The 16,041-nt window shown below is 37.1% G+C and overlaps 1 protein-coding gene across 1 annotated transcript; it reads left to right on the top strand.

The window, feature by feature from the left end:
• Positions 1-561: 561 nt before the first annotated feature.
• On the top strand, positions 562-1,491 carry LOC125919189 (olfactory receptor 6C4-like). The gene has a single exon (XM_049625699.1). It carries the CDS (start codon positions 562-564, stop codon positions 1,489-1,491), a length of 930 nt encoding a protein of 309 aa, XP_049481656.1.
• The last annotated feature ends 14,550 nt before the right edge of the window (positions 1,492-16,041 follow it).

Genomic DNA, 16,041 nt, shown 5'->3' on the forward strand with positions numbered 1-16,041 from the left:
AGATTTACGGACCGATGATGTTAGTTACAACAGTCCACAAATTCAAAAAATTGAAGGGAAGTTGAGGGCATCTTTGGTTACTGCAATTATAATGGGAGTGCTGATTCCCTCCTAAAGCCTCCTCAACTGTGAACTAACACAGCTTTTCTTCTCACACTGAGACCAAGAGAGTGATGGAAATGAGACATCACTGCCAAGTTACCAGATATAGTGAAAGATCAAAAGTAGACTCAATGTTCAAAGTGAAAATAAAAACAGAAAATGGAGAGAATGATAACTTGAGAGTTGGTTTAGAAGGTAGGCTAGGAAAGTACGTGAAGAGCCTAAAATGGAACCAAGGAGAAAATTTTCCTGCATGAAAATTTAAAATAATAATTCTTGTGAAGATCCAGCCTCTCTGTCCAATAGAAAATCTCTCATTTGAATCAAATTGACAAAAAATAGATATTTGAACCGACTCAACAGAAAAGACTTAGCTTCTCCTAAATGTTCCTGAGCTCCTCTTCAATTCTCATCACTGATTTATTTCCTCTGTACCTTTATAGGCAGCAAAGGTTAGCAATGAAAAACGAAACCTTTCTGACAGAATTCATTCTGCTGGGACTATCAGACACCCCGGAGATCCAACTTGTAATCTTTATATTTCTCTTCCTCACCTACATATTCAGCATCATTGGAAACCTGACAATCATCACCCTTACTCTACTGGATTCCCACCTCCAGACTCCCATGTATTTCTTCCTCCGGAATTTCTCCTTCTTAGAAATTTCCTTTACAACCACTTTTACTCCCAGGCTGCTGTTCAGCATCACAACTGGAAACAAGAGCATCAGCTTTGCTGGCTGCTTCACTCAGTATTTCTTTGCCATCTTCTTCGGAGCCACAGAGTTTTACCTTCTGGCTGCCATGTCCTTTGACCGCTATGTGGCCATATGCAAACCCCTGCATTACATGACCATTATGAGCAGCAGAGTCTGCATCCAGCTGGTCCTCTGCTCTTGGTTGGCTGGATTCCTAATCATCATATCCCCAATCATCCTGACCAGTCAGCTGGATTTCTGTGCCTCCAACATGCTGAATCATTATTACTGTGACTATGGACCCCTCCTAGAAATATCTTGCTCAGACACAAGATTCCTGGAGCTGGTTGACTTTATCTTAGCAGTTGTGACCTTGGTGGTCACTCTGGTGCTGGTGATTCTCTCCTACACAAACATCATCTGGACCATTCTCAAGATCCCCTCAGCTCAGCAAAGGAAAAAGGCTTTTTCCACGTGTTTTTCCCACATGATTGTCATCTCCCTCTCTTATGGCAGCTGCATCTTCATGTACATAAAACCCTCAGCTAAAGAAGGAGTTGCCTTCAATAAGGGGGTAGCTGTGCTCAATAACTCAGTTGCCCCTTTATTGAACCCATTCATTTACACCTTAAGGAACAAACAAGTAAAACAAGCCTTCAAGGATGTGGCCAGAAAGATTATGAGTATTTAGTGAATGTAAAAACCTCAAACTCAAAGGAAAATCTGAACAATATGCATGAAATTTCTCCCCATGAAAACATAGAGAAAGCTTCTCTAATCCTCTCCTTATTAAAGCAATGCTTCAAATGAATTCATTGTAAAGAGGTACCAAAGTTATATTTCAAACTTGCCAATGAGGGGAAACTCTTCCCAAAAAAATTGTTCACATATTTATTTCTAGTTAATAGATTTTTTAACTTGACAGTTTAAAATGTTGCAAAAATGTAAGATAATTCAACTCTTCACATTATTTTGAGAATATAGTTATTTAAAATAAAAATACATTATTTGTGCTAAGAAGAAATGTATTTATTATAGTTATCTTAAAGCAAATTAATATATAGTTTTTTTTAAGTTCTGTTTTAATTTCTAATATGATTTTTAAAGATATAAATGTAACCCCTTAGTAGATAAATTTTTATAGGAAAAAGATGTCACTGGATAACATTGTTAGTCTGGGTACAAGAAGGGAATAGCTGAATAAAAATTACTAGGATGTCACAAGACTGACGATCCTGGGCTTCTGGTAAAGTTTAGCTGTATATGTGAAGCTCTTACTTTAATCAAAGTCTTTCAGAAAGTTGTCCAAATTATCAGAAATACCACACTCTTTCCAGAAGAGGCTAGTAATTACATCTTTCAATAAAGTTCCATTCTTGCAATAAAGGGCATCTTTTCTCAAGTTTGAGACAATTTCCTTTCTCATCCTTATTGCTCTGACAATTCTGAAACTGTCTCCTTTAGGGTTAGGAGTTCCAGTTGTAGGGTTTCCAGTTGTAGGGTTAATATTTCTCACTCTATCTCTCTTTCCAGTCAGGAAATTAAAATGAAAACTATTACCAAAGGTATCCCTAACAGAGTGAATATCCAGTCTCCTCCTAAGGGACGATTCAGAAGAGTGGGAATCATGAACCAAGTCAGCAAGAGTCAAAACCTATAGGACTCTATGAGTGTGCCTTAGCATTAGCATCATTTTGATGAACCTAAGGAGGCTGAGATGAAAGGGATGCCTAAAGATGGGCATGCCTTAATTAAGAAACAGTATCCAAAGTTTTTAAGAATTGGTGTTTTATTTTTATTGTATTTTCTTTTTATTTTCTATATATTAAATGTACTAGATATAATCTGCACTACTTCCCAATTTTTTTATTCTTCCAAGATTTTATTTAAATTCAAGTTAGTTAACATGCAGTATAAGTATTGTTTTCAGTAATAGAATCCAGTTAATCACTTCCATGTAACACCCAGTGCTCATCACAAACGCCTTCCTTAAAACCCATCATCCATTTAGCCCATTCCCCCACATACCTTGCCTCCAATAATCCTGTTTGTTCTCTATAGTTAAGACTCTTTTCTGGTTTGCCTTCCACTCTGTTTTTATATTATTTTATTTTTCCTCCCCTTCCCCTATGTTCATCTGTTTTGTTTCTTCAATTCCACATATGAATGAAATCATATAGAACTTGTCTTTCTCTGAATGACTTACTTCATTTAACATAACACTCTCTAGTTCCATCCATATCATTACAAACGGCAAGATTTCATTCTTTTTGATTGCCAAATAATATTCCATTGTATATCTATACCACACCTTCTTTATACATTCATCAGTCAATGGACATTTGGGCTCTTTCCATAATTTGGCTATTGTTGATAGTGCTGCTATAAACATTGGAGTGCATCTGCTCCTTCGAACAGTATTTTTGTATCTTTTGGATAAATACCTGGTAGTACAATTGCTGGGTCATAGGGTAGTTCTATTTTTAACTTTTTGAGGAATCTCCATACTGTTTTCCAGAGTGGCTGCACCAGTTTGCATTCCCACCAACAGTGCAAGAGGGTTCCCCTTTCTCTGCATCCTCACAACACCTGTTGTTTCTTGTGTTGTTAATTTTAGCCACTCTGACAGGTGTGAGGTAATAGCTCATTATGGTTTTGATTTGTATTTCCCTGATTATTAGTGATGTTGAACATCTTTTCATGTGTCTGTTGGCCATTTGTATGCCTTCTTTGGAGAAATGTCTGTTCAAGTCTCCTGCCCAGTTCTTAACTGAATTATTTATTTTTAGGGTATTGAGTTTGATAAGTTCTTTAAAGATTTTGGATACTAACCCTATATCATATATGTCATTTGCAAATATCTTCTCCCATTCCATCAGTTTCATGTTAATTTTGTTGATTGTTTCCTTCACTGTGCAGAAGCTTTTTATCTTGATGAAGTCCCAAAAGTTCATTTCAGCTTTTGTTTCCCTTGCCTCTGGTGATGTTTCTAGTAAGAAGTTGCTACTGACAAGGTCAAAGAGGTTGCTTCCTGTGTTATCCTCTAGGATTTTGATAGTTTCCTATCTCACATTTAGGTCCTTCATCCCTTTAGAATTTTTTTTTCATTTTTAATTTATTTTCGTGTCGGGTATAAGAAAATGGTCCAGGTCACCATCCAGTTTTCCCAACACCATTTGTTGAAGAGACTTTTTCCCATTGAATATTCTTTCCCATTTTTTCAAAGACTAGTTGACCATATAGTTGTGGGTCCATTTCTGGGTTCTCTATTCTGTTACATTGACCTATGTGTCTGTTTTTGTGCCAGTATAGTACTGTCTTGAGATTACAGGTTTGTAATACACTTTGAAGTCCGGAATTGTGATGCCTCCAGCTTTGCTTTGCTTTTTCAGGATTACTTTGGCTATTCAGGGTCTCTTCTGGTACCATACAAATTTTAGAACTGTTAGTTCTAGTTCTGTGTAAAAGCTGTTGGTGTTTTAATAGGGACTGTGTTGAATGTGTAGATTGCTTTGGTAGTATAAACATCTTAAAAATGTTTGTTCTCCAATCCATGAACATGGAATGCTTTTCCATTTCTTTGTGCCTTCTTCAATTTCTTTTATAAGTGTTCTATAATTTTCAGAGTACAGATATTTTGCTTTGGTTCGGTATCTAATTGTTTTGGTCAATTTTAAAAGGGATCAATCCCTTGATTTCTTTTTTGCTGCCTCATTATTGGTATATAGAAATGCAACCTATCTCAGCACATTGATTTCATATGCTGCAATTTTGCTGAATTTATGTATCAGTTCTAGCAATCTTTTGGTGGAGTCTTTGAGTTTTCTACATAGAGTATCATGTCATCTATGAAGAGTGAAAGTTTGACTTCTTCCTTGCTGATCTGGATGCCTTTTATTTCTTTTTGTTGTCTGATTGCTGAGGCTAAGACTTCCAATACTATGCTGAACAACAGTGGTGAGAGTGGACATCCCTTACCTTAGGGGAAAAGCTCTGTTTTTCCTCATTGAGGATATTAGTTATGGGTCTCTTTCATATATGGCCCTTATGATGGTGAGGTAGGTTTCTTCTACCCCTACCTTCTTGAGGGTTTTTTATCAAAAAAGGATGCTGTATTGTGCCAAATGCTTTTTTTCATCAGTTGAGAGAATCATATGGTTCTTATACTTTCTTTTATTAATTTTATCACATCGATTGATTTATGAATATTGAATCAGACCTGCAACCCAGGAATAAATCCCTCTTGATTGTGGTGAATAATTCTTATAATGTACTGTTGTATTCGATATGCTAGTATCTTTTTGAGAACTTTTACATCTATGTTCATCAGGGATATTGGTCTGTAATTCTCCTTTTTAATGACACCTTCATCTGGTTTGGAATCAAGGTAATGCTGGCCTCATAGAATGAGTTTGGAACTTTACCTTTCATTTCTATTTTTGGAACTGTTTCAGAAGAATTACATTTCAAAAGAATTAAGTATTAACTCTTCTTTAACTGCTTGGTAGAATTCCCCTAGGAAGCCAAGGGATTAGTGTTTCAAAGGGTAAAGTGGAGAAGACAAAGAAACCTATATGATGTTAAGGTATCCACATCTATTTAAAGTGGTAAGATCTTGATTCTAGGTAGCCCAGGAAAAGTTAAGCATGTATATTGTAATTCCTCAGAACTTACTTTAATTTTTTTTTCACCGTTTTTTATTTATTTTTGGGACAGAGAGAGACAGAGCATGAACGGGGGAGGGGCAGAGAGAGAGGGAGACACAGAATCGGAAACAGGCTCCAGGCTCCAAGCCATCAGGCCAGAGCCTGACGCGGGGCTCGAACTCACGGACCGCGAGATCGTGACCTGGCTGAAGTCGGACGCTTAACCGACTGCGCCACCCAGGCGCCCCCCTCAGAACTTACTTTAAAAAAATTAAACAATGATGGGCACGTGGGTGGCTCAGTCGGTTAAGCATCTGACTTCAGCTCAGGTCATGATCTCACAGCTCATGCATTTGAGCCCCACATTGGACTCTGTGCTGACAGCTCAGAGCCTGGAACCTGCTTCTGATTCTGTGTCTCCCTCTCTCTGTGTCCCTCCCCTACTCATGCTCTGTCTCTCTCTGTCTCTCTCTCTCTCTCTCTTTCAAAAATAAATAATCATTTTTTTAATTTTTAATTAAACAAAGAGATACAGAAGTCTTAGCCTCAGCAATCAGACAACAAAAAGAAATAAAAGGCATCCAAATTGGCAAGGAAGAAGTCAAACTTTCACTCTTCACAGATGACATGATACACTATGCATAAAACCCTAAAGACTCCACCAAAAGATTGCTAGAACTGATCCATGAATTCAGCAAAGTCACAGGATATAAAATCAATGTACAGAAATAGGTTGCATTTCTATATATCAATAATTAAGCAGCAAAAAGAAATCAAGGGATTGATCCCTTTTATAATTGCACCAAAACAATTAGATACCTAGGAATTAACCTAGCCAAAGAGGTTAAAGATCTGTACTCTGAAAAACATACTGATAAATGTATAAAGAAGGTATGGTATAGATATACAATGGAATGTTATTCAGCCATCAAAAGAAATGAAATCTTGTCATTTGCAATTACTTGGATCGAGCTAGAGTGTATTATTCTAAATGAAATAAGTCAGTAAGAGAAAGACAAATACCACATGATTTCACTCATGTGTGGCATTAAATAAACAAAACAGGGGCGCCTGGGTGGCGCAGTCGGTTAAGCGTCCGACTTCAGCCAGGTCACGATCTCGCGGTCCGTGAGTTCGTCGCGGTCCGTGAGTTCGAGCCCCGCGTCAGGCTCTGGGCTGATGGCTCGGAGCCTGGAGCCTGTTTCCGATTCTGTGTCTCCCTCTCTCTCTGACCCTTCCCCGTTCATGCTCTGTCTCTCTCTGTCCCAAAAATAAATAAAAAAAAAAACGTTGAAAAAAAAAAATTTTTTTAAATAAACAAAACAGATGAACATATGGGAGGGGGGAAAAGAGAGAGGTATACAAACCATGAGAGACTCTTAAAGATAGAGAACAAACTGAGAGTTGATGGAGGAAAGTGGGTGAGGGATGGGCTAAGTAGATAACAGGTATTAAGGAGCGCACATTTTATAATGAGCACTGGGTGTTACATATAATTGATCAATCACTGAATTCTATTGCTGAAGCTATATTGCACTGTATGTTAACTAACTAGAATTTAAATAAAAATCTGAAAAAAAAGAGATAGCCAAAATCATAATAAATAAATGAATTTCAGTGGAATATTAAAAATTTTTTCAAATAATGCAAAAGTAGGCATGAAATGAGAAGTGAAGGACTAAAACAGAGGAAACAAATGTAAATAATTACATTTAAATTTAATGTAATTATTGATATGCTTGGAGTTACTTCTAAAAACACACCAATAATTACATTAAAAGTAATTGATTAAAAAAAAGTAATTGATCCATACATGCCATTTAAAATAGAGATTATCTTCCAAAACCAGATAAACACCCCACTAAAAAGGAGAACTACAGACCAATTTCCTTGATGAACATGGATGCAAAAATCCTCAACGAGATACTAACCAACAGGATCCAACAATATTAAAAGAATTATTCACGACAATCAAGTGGGATCAAGTGGGATGCAAGACTGGTTCATATCCACAAATCAGTCAATGTGATTCATCATGTCAATAAAAGAAAGGACAAGAATCACACAATCTTCTCAACAGATACAGAGAAAGAGTTTGACAAAATACAGCATCCTTTCTTGATAAAAACACTCAAGAAAGTAGGGATAAATGGATCATACCTCAAGATCATAAAAACCATATATGAGAGACTAACTGCTAATATCATCCTCAATGTGGAAAAACTGAGAGATTTCCCTCTGAGGTCAGGAACATGACATGGATGTCCACCCTCACCACTGTTATTCAACATGGAATTGGAAGTCCCAGCCTCAGTAATCAGACAACACAAAGGAATAAAAGGCATCCAAATGGGCAAGGAGGAAGTCAAACTTTCACTCTTCACAGACGACATGATACTCTGTATGGAAAACACAAAAGATTCCATCAAAAAAATGCTGGAACTGATCCATGAATTCAGCAAAGTCACAGGATATAAAATCAATGCACAGAAATTGGTTGCATTTCTATACACCAATAATGAAGCAACAGAAAGAGAAATCAAGGAATTGATCCCATTTACAATTGCACCAAAAACCATAAAATACCTAGGAATAAACATAACCAAAGAGGTGAAAAATCTATACACTGAAAACTATAGACAGTTTATGAAAGAAATCAAAGAAGACACAAAAAAATGGACAAATATCCCATGCTCATGGATTGGAAGAATAAATACTGTTAAAATCTCAATACTACCCAAAGCAATCTACATATTTAATGCAATTCCTATCACATTCTTCACCGAGCTAGAACAATCCTAAAATTTGTAAGGAACCAGAAAAGACCCTGAATAGCCAAAACAATCCTGAAAAGAAAACTAAAGCTGGAGGCATGGCAATCCCAGACTTCAAAATGTATTACAAAGCTGTAATCATCAAGAGAGTATGGTACTGGCACAAAAACAGACACTCAGATCAATGGAACAGAATAGAGAACCCTAAAATGGACCCACAAACGTATGGCTAACTAATCTTTGACAAAGCAGGAAATAATATCCAATGGATAAAGACAGTGTCTCAGCAAATACTGTTGAGAAAACTGGGCAGTGGCATGCAGAAGAATGAATCTGGATGAGTTTCTTACACCATACAGAAAAATAAACTCAAAATGGATAAAAGACCTAAATGTAAGACAGGAAGCCATCAAAATCCTAGAGGAGAAAGCAGACAAAAATCTCTTTGACCTCAGCTACAGCAACTTCTTACTCAACACGTCTCTGGAGGCAAGGGAAACAAAAGAAAAATGAACTATTGGGACCTCATCAATATAAAAAATTTCTGGACAGCGAAGGAAACAATCAGCAAAGCTAAAAGGCAACCAACAGAATAGGTGAAAATATTTGCAAATGACATATTCAATAAAGGGTTAGCGTCCCAAAATCTATAAAGAACTGATCAAACTCAACACCCCCCAAAAAACAAATAATCCAGTGAAGAAATGGGCAAAAGACATGAATAGACACTTCTCCAAAGAAGACATCCAGATGGCTTACAGACTCATGAAAAAATGTGCAACATCACTCAGCATCAGGGAAATACAAATCAAAACCACATTGAGATACCACCTCACACCAGTCAGAATGGCTAAAATTAACAACTCAGGAAAAACAGATGTTGGTGACGATGTGGAGAAAGGGGAAACCTTTTGCACTGCTGGTGGAAATGCAAACTTGTGCAGCCACTCCAGAAAACAATATGGAGGTACCTCCAAAAATTAAAAATAGAACTACCCTACAACCTAGCAATTGCACTACTACATATTTATCCAAGGGATACAGGTGTGCTGGTTTGAAAAGACATGTGCACCCCAATGTTTATAGCAGTGCTATCAATAATAGCCAAAGTATGGAAAGAGCCCAAATGTCCATCGACAGATGAATGGATAAAGAAGATGTGGTATACATATACAATGGAGTATCACTCAGCAATCAAAAAAAAAAAAAAGAAATATTGCCATTTGCAAAAATGTGTATGGAACTAGAGGTATTATGCTAAATGAAATTAGTCAGAGAAAGACAAATATCATATGACTTCACTCATATGTGGACTCTAAGATACAAAACAGATGAACAGAAGGGAAGGGAAGCAAAAATAATATAAAAACAGGGAGGGGACAAACTATAAGAGACTCTTAAATATCAAGAACAAATTGAAGGTTGCTGGAGGGCTCGTAGGTGGCTAAAAGGGCAAGGGGCATTGAAGAAGACACTTGGGATGAGCACTGGGTGTTATAAGTAGGGGATGAATCACTGGTTTCTACTCCTGAGATCATTATTGCACTATATGCTAACTAACTTTGATGTAAATTAAAAACTAATAATAATAATTAATTAATTAGAGATTGTCAGAAAGGATTTTTTCTAAATAACCTAATAACATGCTGTCTACAATAAACTCTCTTCAAATATTATAGTTAGTAGGTTAAAAGAATGGGAAAAAGTATAAACACTAATCAAAAGAAAGCTGTAATGACCATATTAATAACAACAAAATAGACTTCAGAACAAAGAAAATACAAAGGATAAGAGAAATGTTTCATAATCATAATGAAGTCAATTCACCAAAAAGATATCCTAAATGTATATGTACTTAACACAGTTATATAAGTAAAAACTTGTAAATCTCAAAGAAGAAAGAGAAAATCCACAATTAGAATTGATAACTTCCATACTTTCTCTCAGTAATAGGTATAATTAGTAGACAGAAAATAAGCAAGGATAGCAGAACTGAACAACACCGTCAATCAACTGGATATAAACTGACATTTAGAGAACACTTCATGTTATTGTAGCTATAGTTGTTTTTTAATATTATTATCTTTTATCTTTTACTGCTAGAGATAAAAGTGATTTATGCACCACAATTATAGCATTAAAGTATTATGAATTGACCATATATTTATTTTTACCAATGATTTTTATACTTCTATATGTTTGCATGTTGTTACTTAGAGTCCTTCCATTTCAACTTAAATATCTCCTAGCATTTCTTGTAAAAAAAAAAAAAAATGAAACAAAACAAAACAAAAACCATTTAGTGATGATGAATTCCCTTAGCTTTTATTTGTCTGGAAATGCCACTCCTTCATTTCAAAAGGACAATTTTACCACATATAGCATTCTTTATTGGCAGGTTTTTTTCTTTTAGCACTTTGAACATATCAACCCATTCCCTCCTGGCCTACAAGTTTTCTGCAAAGAAATCCACTGTTCACCTTATGGTTCCTAGATATGTAATGAATTATTTTTCTCTTGTTGCTTACAAGATTCTCTTGGTCTTTGACTTTTAACATTTTTATAATGTGTCTTGGAGTATTCTTTGAGTTGCTCTTGCTTGGGGTTCTTTGAGCTTCCTGTACCTGGTGTGCATGTCCCTCCTAAGATTTAGGAAGTATTCAGCTATAATTCTTTTAAGATTTTATTTGTAAGTAATCTCTACACCCAACGTGGGGCTCAGACTCACAACCCAAAGATCAAGAGTACATGCTCTACCAACTAAGCCAGCCAGGCACCCCAGCTGTAATTTCTTTAAATAAGCATTCTTTCCCTCCCTCTCCTTCTCAGACTCCCTTAATGGGAATGTTACTTTGCTTGTTGGTGTCCTACAAATCACATAAGCTTACTTCACTCATTTTCATTTTTGTTTCAAATAACTGCCCAATTTCAAATAACCTGTCTTTGAATTCACTGATTCTGTCTTTTGCATGACTGAGTCTACTGTTGAAGCTTTCTATTGAATTTTTCAGTTCTCTCATTGTATTTTTAGCCTCAGGATTTCTGTGTGGTTCTATTTTGTGGTGTCTAATTTTTTTGAGTTTTATGGAGAAATAGTTGATATACATCACTGTGTAAGTTTAAGGTGTATAGCATGATGATTTTAATCAAATATCACAAATAAACTTTAATCAAATTTCACATATATTGTGTGATGTATATCCCAATAGATTCAACTAAAGTCCTTCATCTCATATAAATACAATATAAAGAAAAGAATAAAAGAAACAAAAAGAAAACCTTTTTCTACTTCTTATGAGAACTCTTAGGATGTGTTTTCTTTTATTTTTAATTTATTTATTTTAAGTGAGAGGAGAGGGGCAGAGAGAGAGGGATAGAAAGAGAATCCCAAGCGGGCTCTGTGCTAACACAGGGCTCAGACTCACAAACCATGAGATCATAACCTGAGCCAAAATCAAGAGTTGGACACTTAACTGACTGAGCCACCCAGGCATCCCAGAATGTATTTTCTTAACTTTCCTATATGACATACAGCAGTGTTAACTACAGTTATCACATTGTACATTATATTCCTAGTACTTATTTATCATATAAATGGAAATTCATACCTTTTGATCATCTTCCTCCAGTTCCCACCCACATCCCTCACCCTCCACCTTTAATTACCACATGTCTGATCCTTTTTTCTATGAATTTGGTGCACTGTTTTGTTTTTATATTCCACATATAAGTAAGATCATACAGTATTTGTCTTTGCCTAGCTTATTTTATTTAGCATAATGCCATCAAGCCCCATCCATGTTGTTGCAAACAATAGGATTTCCTTTTTTTTAATGGCTGAATAATATTCTTGTGTGTGTGTGTATTTCTTTATTAAATTTTTCATTTTGTTCATGCATTATTTTCCTGATTTCGTTTAGTTATCTATGTGTGTTCTTTTTTTATTTCATTGTGTTTCTTTAAGGTGACTATTTTTAATTCTTTGTCAGGCAATTTGTAGATTTCCATTTCTTTGGAGTTTTATTTATCCCTTGGTGGTACTATATTTGCCTGATTCTTTGTGATCCATGTAGCCTTAAGATGATGCCCATGCATTTGAAGGAGCAAACATCTCTTCCATTCTTTACAGACTGGTTTCATTTGGTAAATACCTTCTCCTGTCAATTTCCCAGGCTGGTGGGGTGACTTCCACAGTTGTGCTGGGTTGGAGCCTGTTGCTGGGTCTGCAGTGGGTTCTGCAGCTGATAGGCTGGTTAGCAGGGGCTCAAGTGGATGGGGATCCTGTCTGGCCCCTGGGTAGATGGGATTGCCTCCGGGACCTTGTTCGGTAGGGTGGTACTGGGACCAGGGTCTGCTTCAGAGTTCACAGTTTGGTCCTCAGACAGCAAGTCTGTTACCATATATACAGACAGGTGTGGCTCCTGCCAGGCCCCTGTGAGGGTTCCTGTTAGGTGATTGGGTGGGTGTCTGGGTGAGCAGAACTGTCCTTAGATTATGGCTGAGAAAGAATGGAACTGAGTCCCAAGGCTACCAAGAATGAGGTCTGTAGACCTGGCTCTTGAGACACATATGGTCTTGTCTCCTGCCACATCACTGGGAGGGCTGGACTGTTCCCTGATCACAGTTAGAGGGACCAGATCTGAGTCATTTTAGGATCTCCAGATGTAGAGACTGGAGTGCCTCCTGCCAGGTCCTTGTGCCAGAAGGACTAATAAACTGTAACTGGGAGCACTTGGGGGCTGATCATAGGGCCCTTTCAGGATCTGTGGGGTAGAGACAGAAGTGCTTCCTGCCAGGTTCTTGTACCAATGGGACTACTCCCAGACTGGGAGGCATTGGAACCCAGTCACAGTTTCAGAATCTACAGAGGGTCTGTTTGGTAGACTTACCCCCAGGGGCTTCCAGACTGTGGTCAAGAGGGGCTGGAGCCAGTTAACAGGTCACTTCAGAGTCCATACCCAGAACCAAACTCTATATATCTATTACCCAAGGTACAGGTGGCATGACTCTTTCCCAGTTTCCTTTAGTGTATGGTGCTGGTAACAGGACCAAGGCCAAATGGGGCTGTAGCTAAGGGGTAAGCCAAATGGGGTATAGAGCTGTTTCCAAGTCTATGGCTAGGACCACAACTGGAAAATCAGCCACATGGATGTGGGCTTCCCTTCTCAAAACAGTTCTCCTTGGTCTCGGACTCTGACAGTGTTTCACAATCCCCTACCTGGATCCAAAAGCTCCCATATAGGCATTTTTGTCCATGGATGATTGCCAAATTATCATTGGTGAGAAAGGATACTAGTGGGGGACCTCTTAATTCTACCACCCTGGTGATGTCGTTCCTTCCACAGCTAGGATTTTTTTTTAACATTTTATTTTTTATTTTTGGGACAGAGAGAGACAGAGCATAAACGGGGGAGGGGCAGAGAGAGAGGGAGACACAGAATCAGAAGCAGGCTCCAGGCTCTGAGCCTTCAGCCCAGAGCCTGACGTGGGGCTTGAACTCACGTACTGCAAGATCGTGACCTGAGCCGAAGTTGGACGCTTAACTGACTGAGCCACCTAGGCGCCCCTTCACAGCTAGGATTTTTAAGTCCTTTTCTGGTCTTTTCCTTCCTGCAGCTTGTAACTAACAACTAATAGAATCAGTTAGTGTAGATATGGTAATCTGGGATAATAAGTATCTAATAAATTATGAATTCTGCAGCAAATTTCTATCTTCCTGAGGTTTAGAAAATCCTTAATTACATCCTTTGACTCAGTTCTAAATCAGGGTTTTAATTCATCTTCTGTAAATCTAATTTCTGATTCAAATAATCTAAAGTACTAATTTAAATATAAAACATTAAAAGCTTATTTTGGTGGTTAGGAAGAGGAGCAGAGAAAGCAGAGAAACGGTATAAGTGGGCGGCAAGAATATGGCTGGGCGGAGTAAATGGTTCAGAGAAGCAGAATTCAGGATTGCAAAGGGATAAACGATTTTGTTTGGCCTTGTTAGGAATCATCTGGAGAGACTATCTTGAATCCAACATTTTATTCTGGGTCCCAGAATAAATATTTAATGGATTGGGACCCATTAAATATTTGGTCATTTGCACCCTACTTTGGAGAGTTCCTCTAAAATCTATAATTTTGAGGCTCATGGATTGGAAGAACAAACATTGTTAAAATGTCTATACTATCCAAAGCAAACTACACATTTAATGCAATCCCTATCAAAATACCAACAGCATTTTTCACATAACTAGAATAAACAATTCAAAAATTTGTATGGAACCAAAAAGACCCTGAATAACCAAAGCAATCTTGAAAAATAAAAGCAAAGCTGGAGACATCACAATTCTAGGCTTCCGGTTATATTACAAAGCTGTAGTAATCAAAACACTATGGTACTGGCACAAAAAATAGAAACATATATCAATAAAAAAGAATAAAGAACCCAGAAATGGATCCATGACTATATGGTCAATTAATCTTCAAAAACTCAGGAAAGAATACCCAATGGGAAAAGGACAGTCTCTCCAACAAATGATTTCAGGAAAAGGAGACAACAACATGCAAAAGAAAGGAACTGGACCACTTTATTACACCATACACAAAAATAAATTCAATTTGGATTAAAGACATAAATGTGAGACCTGAAACCATAAAAATCCTGTAAGAGAGCACAGGCAGTAACTTCTTTGACATCAGCCATAGCAACTTTTTTCTAGATATGTTTCCTGAGGCAAGGAAACAAAAGCAAAATTTTAAAAAAAACCTATTAGGACTACATCAAAATAAAAAGCTTCTGCAGAGTGAAGAAAACAACCACCAAACTAAAAAGCAAACTGTGGAACAGGAGAAGATATATGCAAATGACATATCCTATAAAGGGTTGATATCTAAAGTATATAAAGTACTTATCAAACTCAAACCCAAACAACAAATAATCCAATTAAAAATGAGCAGAAGATATGAACAGACATTTCTCCAAAGACAATATCCAGATGGCCAACAGAAACATGAAAAGATGCTCAACATCACTCATCATCAGGGAAATACAATCAAAACTACAATGAGAAAATCATCTCACACCTGTCAGAATGGCTAAAATCAAAACATAAGAAATAACAAGTGTTGGTGAGGATGTGAAAAAAAAAGGATTCCCCTTACACTGTTAGTGAGAATGCAAACTGGTGCGGCTATTTTGGAAAACAGTGTGGCAATTCCTCAAAACATTAAAAATAGTGGGGCACCTGGGTGACTCAGTCATTTGGGCATCCAACTTCAGCTCAGGTCATGATCTCATGGTTCATGAATTCAAGCCCTGGATCAGGCTCTATGCTGACAGCTCAGAGCCTGGAGCCTGCTTTGGATTCTGTGTGTCCCTCTTTCTCTGCCCCTCCACCACTCACATTCTGTCTCTGTCCCTGTCTCTGTCTCTGTCTCTGTCTCTCTCTCTCTCTCAAAAATAAATAAACATTAAATTTTTTTTTAAAAATTAAAAATAGATCTACTCTATGATCCAGCAATTGCACTACCGAGTATTTACCCCAAGAATACAAGAGCAATAATTCAAAGGGACACATGCACCCCTATGTTTAAAGCAGCATTATTTATGATAGCCAAGATATGGAAGCAGCCCAAGTGTCCATCAATTGATAAATGGATAAAGAAGATGTGTGTATATATACGTATATATATATGTACATACATACATATACACACATGGGAATACTATTGAGCCATTAAAAAGAATGAAATCTGGCCATTTACAACAACACTGATGGTTCTAGAGAGTACAATGCTAAGAGAAATTAGTCAGAGAAAGACAAATACCATATG

Source organism: Panthera uncia, chromosome B4 (assembly GCF_023721935.1).
Source record: "Panthera uncia isolate 11264 chromosome B4, Puncia_PCG_1.0, whole genome shotgun sequence".
In the NCBI taxonomy this organism is placed as follows: domain Eukaryota; kingdom Metazoa; phylum Chordata; class Mammalia; order Carnivora; family Felidae; genus Panthera; species Panthera uncia.

Bases quoted from the DNA above. Each gene is read 5' to 3' on its own strand.
- LOC125919189 (XM_049625699.1), top strand. From the start codon at position 562: ATGAAAAACGAAACCTTTCTGACAGAATTCATTCTGCTGGGACTATCA.